The sequence below is a fragment of the Marmota monax genome, unplaced genomic scaffold (assembly GCF_021218885.2).
Source record: "Marmota monax isolate L192 unplaced genomic scaffold, Marmota_monax_Labrador192_F-V1.1 WCK01_AAM20220418_F8-fsc00040, whole genome shotgun sequence".
In the NCBI taxonomy this organism is placed as follows: Eukaryota; Metazoa; Chordata; class Mammalia; order Rodentia; family Sciuridae; genus Marmota; species Marmota monax.
Genome location: NW_026692782.1, coordinates 11,428,823 through 11,446,132, shown reverse-complemented (window position 1 = coordinate 11,446,132; position 17,310 = coordinate 11,428,823). Strand labels below are relative to the sequence as shown.

Below are 17,310 nucleotides of genomic sequence, written 5' to 3'. Positions count from 1 at the left end.
GTTGCCTGGGAACCGCTGTGGGTCCTTGGCTCAGCTGCTAATGGTTTGTGCGCAGAGACTTGGGGGATCCTAAAAGAAGGCTCTTTCCCATGTCTGGCATACGCGTGACGTGCACAATTGTATAAGATCCACCTGTCATTCAAACTCTGGCAATAAGCTCAATACTGGGCAGCAAATGAAAAACAACCTCCCAGCAGCCAAAATAGATGTCAAAGTCCACCACTAGAGCAGGTGGCTCTACTGAAAGTTCACTGATGAAAGATCAGACTTTGGAGTCAGGTAGTGCAGAACTAAGTGCCAGTGGCACCACTGCTACCTGAGTAAACCTGGGCAGGTTCCCCAAGTGCTATGAGCCCCAATTCCCTCATCTACCCAGGAGCGATGACAGCACCCAGCTCTTAAAATTTTGGGGAATAGCGAGGTGGTGTGTGTAAGACGCCCAGGACTTTGCCTGGCACGTCATTGTTATAATAACAAAGACGGGGCATAGCCAGTTTAAAACAGTGCAATTAAAAAAAATATATTGTTTTTTAGTTGTAGATGCACACAATATCTTTATTTATTTATTTTCATATGGTACTGAGGATTGAACCCAGTGCCTCACACATGCAAGGCAAACGCTCTACCACTGAGCTACAGCTACAGCCCTAAAACAGTGCAGTTTTTAAGTGGGATGCAAAAGGAGAAGGATAACAGCAAAGGAAAAAAAAAAGGGGGCCATTATTATTCTAGCCCACCAGACTTCAATGTCAAGGTCCCCATGGTGCTAGCCTGCTTTCTATTCGATGCATTTCTACAACAAAGCATTAGTCAATATGGAATTTTTATCCTGAGCTCACTTCCCCTGGTGTTCCACACAGGCTTTTGAGAACTGGTGAGGGTCTTCTGGGAATTACGGAGGGAATGGACCAGCAGCACAGACAGGCTCTTGGGGCAGGGCCAGGTGTTCACTAGAGAGCTGGGGCACATGCATCCAGGGACAACAGGGAAGGAAGCTGATCCTGGCCAAGCCGCCTCACCCTGCTGACTAAGCCAGACTCCTGAGCAGGATAGAAAGCAATCCCCTACCTGACTCCATGCTTCTTGGGGCCTGGACTGTCTCTGACATCTGAACGTCTCTGGTGTCTGGCCCAGTGCCAGACTACCAGGCACACATTAGCTGAAGAGCACCAAAGGAATCATTGAAATACCACAGGGTTTTAGAGCAACATACCATACGGGATCTCGGATTCATGTGTCATCATCTAGGTTCTGTGTGATCTTGGGCCAGCTACTAAATCTTCCAAATCCATTCTCTCATACCCAAAACAGGGACAACTAGGTCTATAACACTGTTGTATTAATTAAAAGTCAACACATGTAAACAATTTAACACATGCTGGCATGATGAAGTATGCCTGGAATGCTAGCAATTCGGAAGGCTGAGGCAGGAGGATCACAAGTTTGAGGCCAACCTCAGCAAATTAGCAAGCCCCTAAGCAACTTAGTGAGACCCTGTCTTAAAAATAATAATAATAAAAAGAGCTGGGGATGTAGCTCAGTGGTAAAACACCCCTGGGTTTAATCTCCAGTAGGGGAAAAAAAAAAAAGAACTGAACATATGCTCAATAATTGTTTGTTGTTTTTTGTTATTATTATGATTTGCAGGTGATATTTCCAAAGGCTGGAGTAGTGAAGACCCTTGGCAGAGGGAAGAAGGAAGCCAGGTTCGGTCAGTTGGAAATAGCAGAAAGGATTGCAATTTTAAGTGAGATTTGGAATGAGAAGAACATTCCCTTTTGAGGAAAGATGGCCAAATGCCAACGCAGAGAGAAGACAAAATTACTCAGTTCTCAATAAAAGTATGTCCCACGTGAGAAGGATCTTCAGATTGCAAAAACTAAACCTCAGCATCATTCACAGAGGAAGAAGAAACTGTTCAATAATGCATCAGAACAAGAGTCAGTGACCACCTCTCTCACTGCATTTGTCCCTAGGCTCACAAATGACATCAGAAGACACTCAAATAACTTGCAGATGTGATCAGCGTGTGTAATCTTGAGAACTCGGAGCAGGAGCTTTCCCCATCTTCAAGTGGGGTGTGGGTGTGTTGGGAGTGTTGGGAGGGGGTTAGGAGTGGATTCCGGGAATTATAAACCACTGAGCTGAATGTCAGTCCCCAACGAAACAGATGCTCTGTGACCATTTAGAAAAGAAGAACTTGACAGCGGGGCCCAGCAAACGCATTTCTCTCCCTTTTCAAAGGGGTTTTACCAACTGGCAGAGCAGGGCTGTCAGCTGCTAAGACAGTCCAGCTTAGGTACTCGGCGCTTATTAACCACTTCCTGTGCCAGGGACAGAGAGATGACAAAGGGGAGGTCTCAGGAGACACGTCCCCGTCAACAGGTAATGATGTTAAGTCATGACATTGTCACAAGTCATTGCAAGTGAATGGATCCATGTCAGTTTGAGGTAGATCTGGGATCTGCTTTGGTTTGTGTCCTGTTTGACATTTTGATCAGAGAGCAGGAAGAGGACGTGAAGACCTGCTTGTCAAAGGAGCCAAGGCACAGGTAAGAGGCACAGCCACCTGCTGGGTGGTGGGACTCCACACTGCAGACAAGGAGAGTAAATCTTGTAGCTCACTCTTGGGAGCATTTAGACTCTGAAGGACACGGTGGGTCCAGGAGTGCTGAGAAATCCAGACTCCATGTGACAAGTCCATGCATGGGTGAGGAGGCAGGAGAGTGGCCTCCCAGACTGGGAAGGCTGACTGGGAAACAGGAAGATAAGTTACAATGAATTGCTCTGGAGGGAAGTACTGGGAGATTTCAGGGACAATGGTTCCCCTCTTTATTAAGAGCTGGCTAGAGAATGGATAGAATATTCTGAGAAGTAGTGAGCCCCTCATCACCTCAGGAATTCAAACCAGGCTAGTGGAACCTGCAGAGGACGCTGCACTGGTCTCTGGGGCGCCTTGGCCACTCGGTGTCCGCCTTGCTTGCCTGCGTAAGCCACAGGAAGGGCAGACTTCCTGCAGGAGGATGGCCGAGGCAGCCACAGTCTACCCCAGCCAGCCCCACAAAGGTAGCAACTGTGAGAACCAGGCTCACCCCCAGGTAAGAGGGACAGAGGCCGAGCGTCCTCTTTGGATCAGGAATGATACACAGGTGACAGGCAGAGGAGAAAAAGAGAGAGCCAGGGTCACAAAGTCAGATCCCTGGGGCCAAGTCTGTCGGGTCCCAGTACCAGGGAACATGCTGTGGGAGGCCTTTGCCTGGGCCCTTAACTCTTCCCGAACCACAGCTCATCAGAACTGCAAGGGCGCTTAGGAGCCCCTGGCCCAAGCCCTGACGAGGTAGATGAGAGCCTCCGACGAGGGCAGTTCATCCAAGGCCACCCAGTCTATCAAGGACAAGGCTGGGATGGAACCCAGTCCCGCCAAGGGTTCAAATCCCACCTCACTCCTTGTCAACTGCGCGACCTGGGGCAAGTTTACTTAGCCTCCCTGCACCTCATTGCCTGTCTGTGAAATGAAGACACAGGGTGGCTGAAAGAATGGCAAGGGACCAGGTGACAAGCACCTAGGAAAGCACTCAGGAAGAGATGGGTAGTCCAGCGGCCCTGCACAGCAGATGCTCACAGCAAGGCCATGTGGAAAGGGGTGCCGACTAGGTCCCTGAGGGGGGAGGAGGGCTGCCAATGGGCAGAAGCCCCTCCTCATTTTGTGCCCCGTGGGACTTGTGGTCACCGGCAGCCACACTGACCCCACATGGGAGAAATCCCTGGGCTGAGGCTCCTCAGAGGAAATGCTCTCCCACTCCCAGGGTCCTGGGTTACCTTCTCCCCGGGCGTGACTGAGATGCGCCAGACGCAGTGCATGTGGGCCGAGTAGCCGTTGGGGTACTCAGGGGAAGAGAAGTTGCCTGTGCTGTCTTGTAGGGTCTCTCCACAGGCTGTCAAGGAAAGGAAATGACTGCACAGCGGGCTGCAGGCGCCGAGTTCCCCTGCCTTCTGGCTCACCCCCCCCTGAGCCCCGGCATCCTTTGGGGGAGAGAGGAAGGGCTGACGAGGGGGGCTGGTCCTGTCCCTTTAAAATCCACCCTCCTCCTGGCATGGGCACACACCATCCTGCCTCCCAGGGCCCACTGCTGCCAGGGTAACGGGATGCCCTGTCATCAAGGCAACATGGGCTCCAGAGTTAAGGTCAAGCTCCTGTGGTGGGCCTCGGTTCCTCCTCGCGCCCCCGGAGTGGCTTGTTCTCCCCCTTTTCTACTCCTACTGTCTACTCCTCCCTCTCCCTGGCCCCCAGTCCTGAGCCCCTGACCCTCCCCCCCTCTGCCAGCCCCAGGATGTGGCTCAGCTTCCCATACCACCTGATCCAGTTCGGTTCCTTGAGTGAGACCTGGCACAACCTCCACATGCCTCTCCCAACACCCTCCTCTAACACTTACAGCTGCGACCTTCTTGGTGGCCCCAGGCCCTTCCCTCCACCCACCTGGCCTGTCCCTTCCCTGCTCTGACCTGGGCACTTGTAGAGCTTGCGGGCCTGGGCGATGTCCCCCTTGCTGAGCCGGGTCCTTTGGCCAATGGGAGGCTTCACCCCATTCACCTCGTACTTGGGAACGATGGTGTCCAGGAAGATACCCCTGGGAGGAAATGAAGAGTGTGAGTGGGAATCCACCGGAAGGTAGGTGAGGAAGGAGAGGTGGCTCGCCAGTGTGCCCCCACAGGTCACGACCCTTCCAGAGCCCAGACATTCCTCAGCAGGGTCAGGGACGGGTGGAGATGTCTCACCCTGTCATTAAGCTGCCCACTGACCAGCAGCCACCCTGCCCCGTGGCAGCCATACCACAGGAACTGGTATGCTTTGGGAGGTCAGAGACCCAGTCCAATGATGCCCTGGGGACCCTCCAGGTGCCCCAGCCTCAGAAGAGCTGCAGGCCCTAATCCATCCTCTGGGCATCTCTGCAGCCCCACCCAGCTCCTGCCTTGGTGGCCCCTCAGGCTGATTCAGCCCCTGGGAACTTCCCCTGATGACAGGGCGTTGTCTGAAAGCACCTGGAGCGAGGCCAAAGGGCAAGGGCAGGTTCCACCGTGGCCAGCCCAGACCACAGGGACAGTCCCACCAACTCCCAATCCACCAGTGTCCCTGTCCTCCAGTTCCTGGTAGCTGAACCCCGGGTGTTTCCATGTGGGGGGAGCAGAAGGAAGGAGGAGCAGGCAGCCCTGCCTCCCCAGGGCCCCTGACTCACACCCAGCTGGGCAGATCGCAGCAGGGGATGGGGATGCAGGGGAGGGGGAATATCGGAGGGTCTGTGGGTGTGGAGGGCAGAGTGACCTCACTACTCCTCCCTGGCCTTGGTTCCCTCAGGTCTGGAGGCAGGAAAAGTGTGTCTAGAAGGAGCTCTGAGAAGAGGGGGGAAGGGCCAACCCCTGGACAGGGATAGGGGATGAGGAAAGAGCCAGGCTTGGGAAAGGCCAGTCCGGGAAGGCCCATGAGGAGGGACGGGTCACTTCCCACGCTCAATGATGGGAGGCAGGGCACCCCTCAGGGGCTCTGGCTGTGTCTTCTGGGAACCAGGGCAGGGTGAGGAGGGTGTCTTGTGAGCTGGAGGTGGGGGTGGTCCAGGGTAGAAGCCAGGTGTGCTCAGTGACAGGCAAAGAGCCTGGGCTGGGCCATCACCCCCGCCCCCCCAGAGCACTCCCTTGCCCTTGAGGCCTGCGGCAGAGGGTGGGCCAGTGCAAAGCAGGAGGTGAAAAGGAAACGGCTTCCAGAAGGCAGGGCTGGGCGGCTCCACAGGAGTCCAGCCCATCTCTCACCTGGAGAAGGTATTCCGGGCGTAGTGCATGATACTGTCAAAATCATAAGTCTCCCCCAGAGACTCCACTTCCTGGATCTCCATCTTCAGGAAGTTATACTCCTGCCCTGCGAAGACCAGGAAAAGGGTATGGGGAGGCAGGAGCCTGTGTCCTCCCTGTACCTGCTGAAGGCCCCCTACCTGAGGGCCTGGGGAGTGGCCAAGGGCAGCCTCGGGGTGGGGAGGCTCTGCAGAAGAGTCCTATCCAGAGAGAAGCCAGTGAATGGAGGGACCTACTGGAAGTGGGCCCAAGGAACTATGGGAAGGGACCAGTGGATTAGAGAATGTCTGGCGGACAGAGCCGGTAGGCGGGAGGGGACAGGAGAGGGAGGCTGAGGAAAACAGGGAAGAAAACCCTAGAAGATAGAACTGGCAGAGGGCAGGAGACGGTGGAAAAGTGAAGGGGAAGGCCTGCAGGAGCATCCGGGCCTGGGCTGCTGCTACCCCCACTCCACCCCCCAGGCCAGCTGAACCTGCACCCAGGCAGCTGCTACCAGCCTTGAGCAGATGGGGGGGGGGTGTCCTGACCCAGGCCGAGGTCAGCAGGTGCAGCTTCCACCCACAAGGGGACCCAGAGGTGGGGCTGGGGCAGGAGGTGCTTCCTACCTGGCTGGATGTTCTCTCGCACAATGGAGACATGGCGGTCCCGGTCAGGCCTTGTGTGCTCGTGCCAGAATCCAATGACGTGGCCTAGCTCATGGACCACAATGCCGAACTTGTCACAGTTCTTGCCGATGGAGATGGCCTGGGGGCCCCCACCACGGCGACCCACGTAGGAGCAGCACCTGGAGGGCGGGGCCAGCTCAGGGGGGCGGTCCCGAGCTGGGGGAGTGCATCCACTCAGGGGCCGGGCCAGGCTGCCAGGTTGGCAGGGGAGTGGAAGGGTGGGGGGGTCCCTGAGCACCCAATGCCCAGGCTGTGTGCCAGGGTCACAACAGGGAGATGCCCCATGGTGGGAGGGGATTGGCGCACCAGTTGAGGGCAGTAGCAGAGCCCAGGGCAGAACCTGGGGGAGGGTCATGGCCAAGAGTGCAGTGCCCGTGGGTCCCTGCTCACCCGCAGGGTCGATAGGTGAACACAATATAGCTGTCCTCGTCGGTGCGCTCCAAGAAGGTGACACAGGTGTGCTTCTCCCAGTGCCTCATGGCCTGCCGGAAGACCGCTCTCTGGCTGCCTGCCGGGAGGAAGGAAGCCAGGCTATCACAGTGCCCAGGTGGCCCACTTCCACGCGCTGCTAGAGTGAACCAGCCATTCTGAGAGCACACTGCCACAGACAGGCCAAAGTAGCAAGGCCAGGACAGGATGCAGGCGGTGCCTGGGCCCCACAGCAGCACACTCACCAGTGAAGTTTCCCCCGATGACAAAGGGGATGACCCCATCAGGCCACACACGTTCTGGTCTGGAGGTTGCTGCCCGCCGGCTCCGGGGCCTGCCTCTCCATCTCCCCTGGGATTCCCTCTGAGGCTGCCCACTAGCTCCCTGGCAGCCAGGGGCAGAAGAGTTTCCTGGAATTAAAAGAGGAAAGGCTTTGGCAGCAGGTGGGTGGAGGGCAGAGGGAGGAGACAAAGCCCAGCAGGGCCCCCTTAGTTGTGGATTCTGTATCTGTGAATTTGCCTACCTGCTAAAATTCATTTGTAACCCCCAAATCAACTCTCAGGGCTTTCACGGTCACTTGTGGCCAAGCACAGAGCAGGGTAAAAGTTCTTACCCAGCGTGTGCGTTCCCCGCTGAGGCTGACCGAGGTGACGTTGCTTTGCTTCAGCTCCCCTACTATAAACAAGTGTCCTTTTTAAGGTTTATTGAGTGCCATGTTCTTTGCATTTTGGTGCATCTTGTAGATGATTTTGCCGTTTAAAATAGTTCTCAAGTGTAATATAAAGTGCTATCTCATGTCCCCAAGGGCAAGAAGGCTGGGAAGTGTTCTACAGAGAAATGCATGTGTTAGATAAATTTGTTCAGGCCTGAGTCAGTGCTGTTGGCTGTGAGTTCATGAATCAACTATGTATTAAATAAGGTGTCTTTAAATGAAATACACATAAGACAAGGTCATGTGGTGACCAGTTTAAAAAAATGTGACCAGAAGCTGGCAGAGCCCACGTTTCCCCTGGAGCAATGATTCAGTATTCGCTAATTCAGTGTTTTCAGTGACTACACAGAATACAAAGTTCTACAATTATGGTGAAGTTATGCTATAACTATTCATAACTACCATCAATGGCAAGAATGGCTGTGACTGCAAAGGAGAACAGTAATGCATTCAATTCGTAGGAACTGTAAGGACCTAGGGGATCTGAGATTTGGAAAATGTCCCTTCTCATCTAACAAAACCTGGTATCTATGGAGCATGTGAAACTTTATGTTTTCTCTAAGTTTCTCAGAGTCACATTTTCATGTGACATCACAGCATTATGGGATGGGGGCAAGTGCCATTACCTACATCTGACATATCGAGGAAACTGAAGCCAAAGCTTTGCCCAAAGTCACCTCATGAGTTGGTTTTGTGTGGCTTTCCCCTGCACCATTCTTACTAGTCTCCACTAAGGTTATATAAGCCTCCCTTGTCACCAGGCCACCAGGTCACTCTCTGATGCCAGTTGCCCTCTGGGTTAGTTGACCCTTACTCCCAGGTTGCCCACACTAAGATCCTCGCTCCTGCTGTCAGGATGACTGCTGGGCAGGCCCTGGTAGGCATCTCCACCCTTGGGCTGTCGGGACCTGCCCCAGGCCACCTGCAGCACAGCAGTGACAAGCCGCTGCCCCTCCATAGATCAGTAAGAAGGTGAGAAGAGCCAACTCAGCCCTGGTCCTCAGTCCTCCATTCCCCCTCTCCACACACAAGTGCCACAGGAATTGGTAGGTGCTTGGATCACCAGGGAGAGAGAGAGAGACCATCCCTGACCTTGAGGATTGTAGGTCCAGCTGGGGAGATGAGACGTGGAAGCAATTCCCATGTGGCATGGAGAGATACTAACAACCCAGGTACCGAGCAGGAAGGGCATAGAACACGGAGGTGCACCATCACGTCCAGGAGACGGTTGGAAAAGTCATGAATGAAGCTCCTGAGAAGGGCCCCAGAGGATGCTGGGCAGTGGGACCAGCAGGCCCAGGGGATTACTTGTTGGGCACAGCGGCTCAGATTTGGAGAGAGAAGGATGGGTTCTATGCCACCAACAAGCTATGTGATCTTGGGCAAGTTGCTTTACCTCTCTGAGTTTAAACCAGGAGTTGTCCTGACAGACACCTCTGAAGGTAGTTGGGGACAGTCAAGTTAGACAACACCTCTGAAAGTACTTTGTAAGCTGTAAGCAGGAAGCTGGGGGCTCTTAGGCCCTGGGTATGACCATACTTCCTACTCCTCCTGCGGAAGGATAAAGATATTCCAAAGGAAGACAAGCCCATGCGCTGGGATCAAGTTCATGGCCTCTGAGCTGGAAGGCTCTGGCTGGGAACAGGGGGATCCCTTGTTCCCCCAAGTCTGGAACCCATTTCTGGGACACAGAGGGCTGGCCTGTACCTGCTGTTTTGATGGACGACCTACGGGCCATGCGTGGCCTGAAATCCGCAGCCCGCTGCACCTGGAAGGCCCTCAAGTCCTCCTCGTCCAGGGCAATGTCCCCAAGAAAGGCAACTAAAGAAAAAAAGAAGAGGTCAGGGGTTGAGGTAGTTCTCTTACCTGGGACTGGGTGCAGCATGTGATAGCCCTGACCTGTGGGCACACCCGCCCAGTCCCCACAGCAACTCCGACCCTCAAATGCCACTGGAGGAGAAAAACAAGGGCAGTGACAGATCAGCTTCTAGAATCTCTTGTGAGTTCATGCTCAGTTTTAGCTAAAAGACCAGCAACAGCAGGGTAGGAGATACACACCATGCTTGTTCAAGGCAGAAGGACCACTGAGCCCAGGGATTTGGAGAACAGCCTGGGCAACAGGGCAAGACCCTGTCTCCAAAAAGAAAAAGGGCTGGGAGTGTAAGTCAGTGGCACTGTGCCCGCCTGGCATGCACGATGCCCCAGCACCACAAAAAATAAAACAATAAAATAAAATCCTGGCAAAGTGGATACCAACCCCTACCAGGCTGTGATCTCCACAAGGACACCGTGTATCATTTATTCCTTCATTCTTCAGTCGACACTCAGCACCTGGGTCAGGCACTAGCCAAAGATTAGCAAGACAGAGCAGTAGCCCGCCTTCTATAACCCACAAGTGCCTAGATACTGACTTAGAGAAATCCAGACGGTTTGGAGTACAGTGCTCTGGAGAAAATACACTGGGGCAAGATGGTAGCGTCTATACTATGGTCTGCATAAATGCACCCCCAGAGGTCCCTGTGCTAAAGGCTGTTGGTACCCAAGGAGGTGCTAAAGGGAGGTGCTTTGGACCTCTAGGGGGTGGGCCCTTAAGGGAGGCCATTAGGTCATTAGGGGTGTGCCTTTACAGGGGACTATGGGCTGTCCCTTCCTTTTCTCCTTGCCTCCTAACTGATGAGGTGAGCAGTTTTGCTCTGCCACATTCTTCTGCCATGATGTGCTGCTGCCTCATCAGAGGCCCAAAACAATGTCCACCACCGTCTTATACTAGAAACACCAGAACCAAGAACCAAATGAACCTATTTTCTAAGTCAATTATCTGGACTATTTTGTTATAGTATCAGAAAACTGACTAACAGAGTCTGTTTGTATGTTCATAACTTTGGCACTGTGCCAAGAATGTGGTGTTCACACAGCAGATGCCATTTCAATCAAATAAAGGGGAGGACATGAATTATAATACAATGCAATAAGAACTGGGGCAGGTAGAAACACTGGGAGTTTCCCAGCTGGCAAGAAAGGGTTAACAGTTCTCAAGTGATTCCCATTCTCAGTCCCCTTTCTGGAGAAGAAAGGCCCAGGGGAAGAGACCCCCCGTCCCCCAACAGGCCATTTTTATTTCTGGTGTTGGGAAGAGACGTTTCTGGAGTCATGGGCTGAGCTGCCTGTGTTCTTTTTTTTTTTTTTTTAATACTTTTTTTTTTTTTTTAGTTATACATGGGTACAATATCTTTATTTTATTTATTTTTATGTGGTGCTGAGGATCGAACCAGGGTCTCACACATGGGAGGCGAATGCTCTACCGCTGAGCCACAACCCCAGCCCCCCTGTGTTCTTTTTTGAGAAGTCTAGAGCAAGGGGAAGCAGAAGCCATAGAACTGGCCACTTTGAAGGAGCCCAGCTGTGAGCTTCACAAGGGCTGGGCTAAAGCCAGGGGTGCGAGTTGGAGGTGCAACCAGAGCAGCTTCCCTGTGGCCCCGCCCATGGTGACATCTGCTTCTCATCCCGGCAGAGCACTGCACAGGCCAGGCGGTCAGCATTACACAAATTGTTTTAACCTTGAGGCCTTACACACAGGTCTCTCCTCCCCAGCTGGCCCCACTGGGTGGACACATATACAGTTACTTCATCACACAGAGAATCAGACACATGTGGTTAGTGTTCCGATGAACATATGGTGACATTCACACCCTTGCTGTCAAATGCAGAGCCATCAAGGTCAGACACATAGGTCCCTGCATATGCAAGTGGTGCCCAGCACGGGGCCTTTGGGTGGAAAGCACTCAGCGATGCTTTTTTGAATGAATGAAGCACCACGCCAGTATTCTGACCTGCAGATACATGCCAAAGACACACACTCCCTGAGACACAGATCAACAGAGTGGGGACTGACTTTAGCAGTCACCTAGCCAATCATCCATTTTACAGGGAAGGAAACTGAGGCCCAGAAGGGAGCAGATTTAACTGAGACCTTGCTGCTGGTTGCCAGAAAGGCTGGATTTGTAATAAGGCTCCCCATCCCTAGTCCGGGGATTGCTGCACTCAAGTTCATTACCTCCCTAGAACCCAAACTGTAAGTACACATCCACAAAAATAGCCACTCCCTAGAAACACACATCCACAAAAAAATACAGACTCACAGATAGTCCTAAAAAACACACAGGCGCAAGCTCCAACACACACAAACCAGCAGCATGCTCTGAACTCACTAAGCCAGTAATAGTAGCTGTAATGACACCTTATGTAAATGTCTGTTGAAACTACGTTGTGCTTTCACATTAATGAGTTCATTTAATCCCGGCCCACCCACAACACGCCCAGTAAGCCACACTCCATCGCGGGCTTTTGCCTAGGAGTGTCCCATTACAAACACTCAGAGAGATAAACTTGTGGCCAGATGCCAGCCCACCTCCCTGGCTGCAGAAATCCGAACACTGAATCTGAGAAGGCACCTGCCTATAACTGGTCCAGATCTCTTCCAGCCCCTGAGAAAGTTTCTGTCACCCAACAGCCTTCCTCTGTGGCTTTGGCTTAGCAACAGAAGATGCTTCTAAGCTGACATGCAAGAGTGGCCTCAATAAGGATTTGGGATAGATGGTATGGCCCAGGGAGGTGGCAGCACATTCATACATGCCAGCATCACCTGGGTGTGCATGTACCACATGAACACCCCGACATTTTTGCATGATTTGCACCTTTGCACACACACTGCACGTCCAGGCTTCCACGTCCATACCCAGGGGCATTACCACACACAGTCATCCTCGGGGGATTCATCCAGGATCCCACAAATACTTGAACCTGCGGATGCTCAAGTCTCTTACATACAATGCTGTAGTATCTGCACAGAACCTACCCACAGTCTCCTGTGTACTTAAGATCATCTCTGGATGACTTGTAATACGTAACAATGTAAATACCATGTAAGTAGTTGTCATACTGTATTATTTAAGGAATAATAAAAAGAAAAATGTCTGTACATGCTCAATACAGACAACATTTTTTTTTCCCAAATATTTTTGATCCATGGTTGTCTGAACCCATGGATGTGGAACTATGGATACAGAGGGCAACTGGACTCATGTGGCTGGACTTTCAGATTGACTTTACATTGTCATTAAAGAGCAAGGTCTTTGGAGTCAGACAGACCTGTCTTTGACTCCCAGTTCACTACTCCTAGCCAATGTCACTGTAAGTTCTGCTAAACCTCAATATTCTCTATAAAAGAAGGGACTAATGATAGAATCCTGCATGCAGAAACTAAGCCATGCAAATGAGGCTCCTAGAACAGAATCTAGAGCACAGTAAGCATCTACTAACTGGTCAATGCCACCTCAATGCCAATCCCAGAAGCTCAAGGTCAGCTTTACACCTTCCCTGGGCATGCTGGTCCCTAACACTTGTACCCCAATTGAGAGAAACCCAAGGACAGAAGCCACAGAACCTTGCTGGCATATGGGACCAGGACCGTGTGGACCTGGGGTAGGGCAAGTAGAAGGCGGAACAGGGCCCAGCTGTGGTGCTCAGCAGGGAGCAGGCGCCCTGTGGTGGGAATGTCATGGCTGAAGAATGCGTGGGAACCCAGTCGGGGTGGGGGTAGGGGCGAGGTGGCAGGAGAGCCTTATGGCCAAGAGCCAGGCCTGAGGGCCTACCCATTTGGGATCCCAACCTGGGGAGCTAGGGAATCTGGAGGCCAGAGAGTCCAGGATGCCCCTCCTGACCAAAAGGAAGCCCAGGGGTCAGGGTCAGGATATTAATTGTTTTCAAACAGGATCAAAAGTTTTTGTTTTGTTTTCTGGCTGTAAACCAGACAGGAGCACTTGTAGCTCTCCATAGCCAGGCTGGGAACAGAAAAAGGGACACAGCAACATCCATGTGCCTGGACCGGGGGAGGAACTTTGTCCCCAAGGTGAGCTCTGGATTCCGAATCCCCTCACCCAGGGCAGGGAGAGAAACCTGGCTGGTGTGATGGAGACCCAAAGCCATAGGTGCAGGATAGGACAGGCTTCTAGGTGGGGGAGGACACACTGAGGGGACCCCCAAACATGCAAATGAACTTCATCACTTGTCTACTGGCCAACAGGAGCACATTTACACTTGTGCTTACTCAGGAATCAAACACACACAGGTGAACAGACCCGCTTTAAAGCAAGGACACAAACAAATGTGCACAATCAGCCACTTCCCTGTGCAAGTTCTAACTGCAGGTGTGTACTCCGTTCACAGGCCACACTCCCCAAAGGAGAACGGTGCCCTAGAAATGCATGGGGGTGCACACATGCGTGAGAGAGGGAGAGAGAGAGGGAGATTAGCTGAGGCCTCTCAGTATAGATATCCTTCCTTAAGAAGTCCACAGTGGCCTGGGGAGTGGCCATTCCATCCCTCCTCTGCCACCCTCCCCCAATACTTTCTCCCTCAATCTCTGGAGTCTGAATCCTGAGGAATGCCTTCTTCCTGAGGAATCTCACTAGTCCCCTCCATCCAGAGCCCAGGGAATAGTCTTCCTCTTCCCTTGGGGCACTTAAAAGAGAGGGTGACTCAGAAAGTAGAGGCTTAGGTGGGTGGGTGACTCAGTGTGTCTGGAAGGCGGGATGTGGTCTTCTGACAGAAGAGACTGTGCTCATATCCCACCCCCAAGACACCCTAAAGTCCTTAGCTCGGCCACAAGGCCACTAGGGCAAGGGTGATGGTGAGCACTGGGGGAGCTGCTGCCCACTGCACCTCCCCCAGACCTCCAAGCTGCCAGCTGAGGTCAGGGTGGAAGCAAGGGCCTCGCTGGCTCAGGGTCAGGTCCCATGGACTTCTCTGCTTGTGGGATGAACTATGCCCCAATTTCTGTCTCCAACTCTCTCCCAGATCCCTGAGGGTCACTGGCAATGTTGGAAATTGTAGAGAAGGACCCCTTTGATGTTTAGTATCCCAATATACAAGAGATCGGGGCTGCCTCGAATCTCCCTGGGCAAGCGTTAGAGAGCGGGCTTGAGGAAACTGCTCTGAGCACACCAACAGACCAGCCTAGCTTCCTGTCCACTGTACGATGCTGCACAGAAGGTCCAGGAACTTCTCCAGGGTATCAAGGGCCTTAATTTTGCCCTTACTGCAATAGTAACCATAACTCAAACAGCAACTGTCAGAGGTGACTTCAAATGAAACTTCAAATGACAGAGCCTGGTTATCCTCAGAGCAACCTAAGAGATCACAGGTGGGCTGTGGGAGTCAAAGGGGCTTTCACGGCTGGTCCTTAGTGCACGTGAGGCAGACGAAGGAGGAGGAGAGAGCTGGGGAGGGTGGAGCGAACAGAGGTAAGCAGGGCCACCAGCCACATTCAAAGGAAGTAGAGGCCAGTGCCTGCCAGTCGCCTCCGCATCTTGGAGCCTGGATGCAAAAGGGCCAAGAAGCAAGGCCAGGCAGGAGGAGACAGCACAGAGAGGGCAGCTGGGGGACCCACAGCTCGGGGGTGGCAGGCCAGGCTCAGCAGAGGTGTGTGTGTTTCCAGGAACTAGAATCCAATTTCCTCCAGGGATGGGCCATGGGACTTGAGCATCAGTCACACCCAAGAGGGAGGCCTGATCTGACCTTGAAGCTTGGCCCTGTCAGGCTCCCTGGCCCTCTCGGCCACCCCCAAGCCTGGCCCAGCTCCCCACCAGCCTCAATTCACCCTGGTGGAGAACTTTCTCCAGAGCCCTTGTTTGAAAGTTCCAACTTAGTCAGCCCCACCCTAGCATGAAATCTGAGACTGAGGATACAGCCCTCAGCCTCTTGCTGTTCCCAAAATCGCTCCCATTTCCAACATCAGCATGGCTTCCTACCCATTCTTTGAGGCCTCCCCTCCCCCACCCCTGCCCCAGCTTCTCCATGAAGGCTCCACAGACCTTCCCAGGCCCCTCTAATCACTTTGCAGTCCCCATCAACAGGGCTACAGAGGGAGCAAGGGGCCTCCTATCCTCCAGTATGGCACTTCACATACCTTGGGTGGTGCTATTGGTTATGTCTGTGAACTCTTGGCCCCTGCTGGACTATAAGACCCTTGAAGGCAGGGACCTAACTGGCACCTCTCTGTACCTCCCACAACATCAGGCCTGGGACATGTTAGGCATCAGGAATGTAGAAATGTAGAGCATCGAATGGGGAAGGGACAAAAGGGTGGTGTCAAGGAGACATTACTTTTTCCTAAAAACCAAGATCATTCCCCCTAAAATATATATATTTTAAAATGAAGTGGGAGTCAGAGGCACAAAACACAGGGGATTAGGAAGCCAACATTTTAGTGCTTACTATGTGGTAAGTGATAATACGTTCTCAGATTTAGCCTTTACCAGCAGCTCTATGGAGAGATATATTAACAGTCCCATTTTACAGGTGAGAAAACCGAAGGTCAGAGATGATGATTACCTTTCCCAAGAAGGAGAGCTAATGAGTCCATGATTGAAAACTAGTTCTGCTTGCCTCCTGAGCCCATGACCTATCCACTCTGCCTCCTCTTCACCCCATGCACCTAGCAAGAAAGATGACAGCTCACATCCCAGCTTGCCCACAGCCAGCAGATACGGAGGAAGAAGGTCTCCCATTCCACCCTAAGTGAGGAGAGAGAGGGCAAGGAGTGTGCCTGACCAGGATTCCAGGGCCAGGGCTAGAGTGGCCTGCCCCCACCCATCCCCTTGTTTACAGTTCTAGGAACCATGACCCTGGCTCTGGCTATTTAGAGACAGGCCGAAGACAGAGGCAGGAAATCGAGGAAAAATTCTGATATCTCATCCCCTGAGCATTCCAAGCAGCCTATTCAGGGTCATCCCATCAGGCCAATGGCCTGAGTGCCTGGCCATCTGGTCACTCCAGGGGCAGGACTCTTCTGGTCCCAGAAGTAGTAAAGGGGTTACAGAGGGTCCTCATGGACAACGCACATTCTTTCTCTCTTGTGGCCCTGACCTCACCTAATTGGCCTCTGCTGTATGTAGGGTAAGAAGGCTGATGCCGAATATCTGAGTTCTCTTTGTGTGTCCTCTTTTCCACCCCATCTTGGCCTTGGCAGGGCCCTCTTGGCACACAGGGACACAGGTGTGTCCCCTCCTTCTCTGACTTTGACAGCTATCTCCTGAGTCCCAGAAAGCTGTTGCTGCTGGCTAGGACCAAAGGCTAGGAGAAAGATCCCACAGAATCCCTGGAAAACTTTACTCTTCCCCTTGGAATGGGGTGGCGGCTGGGAGACCTATTCCTTGGAGCTGCAGGCCTCCAGGCACCAACCTAGACAGATGTGCAGCCTCAGGGCGGGGGAGACGGACAGACAGGCTGGCAAACACCAGTGTTCCGCAGAGCTGGAGGGATGGGGGGAGAAGGGAAAAGAACGCGAGCGAGGGCGCGCGCGCACACACACACACACACACACACACATACACAGAGAGAGAGTTTGACCAGAAAAGTTTCCTGCAGAAGGAAACCTCCCTGCCCGCGGGATTCTCTCGGACCCAGGGAGATTTCCCCAGGAATCCTCTGGGAGGGCAAGAGGTAGCAGCAGCGCCGTCCACCAACAGCAGCAAAACTTCAGTCCTAAAAGTCCCCCAAACTTCCCCCTCCCTCTTTCCCTCGTTCTTTTGTTCCCCACTGCATTGCCAACCAGGCAGCTCCCGGCTTCCCACACTGGACTGTCCTCCCCCAACCCCAAACCCT

General features: G+C 52.9%; 1 protein-coding gene across 2 annotated transcripts in view; it reads right to left on the bottom strand.

Moving 5' to 3' along the window:
* The window catches only part of Bmp1 (bone morphogenetic protein 1), a 41,204-nt gene that overhangs the window by 23,444 nt on the left and 450 nt on the right, over positions 1-17,310 (bottom strand). For both annotated transcript variants that reach the window (XM_046447766.2, XM_046447765.2), the window contains exons 2-8: positions 9,355-9,468; positions 7,181-7,345; positions 6,897-7,014; positions 6,447-6,625; positions 5,803-5,908; positions 4,504-4,628; positions 3,820-3,935 (exon numbers count right to left, since the gene is read on the bottom strand). In XM_046447766.2, the coding sequence (XP_046303722.1) occupies positions 3,820-3,935; positions 4,504-4,628; positions 5,803-5,908; positions 6,447-6,625; positions 6,897-7,014; positions 7,181-7,345; positions 9,355-9,468 (923 nt within the window). The remainder of the gene's footprint in view (positions 1-3,819; positions 3,936-4,503; positions 4,629-5,802; positions 5,909-6,446; positions 6,626-6,896; positions 7,015-7,180; positions 7,346-9,354; positions 9,469-17,310) is intronic.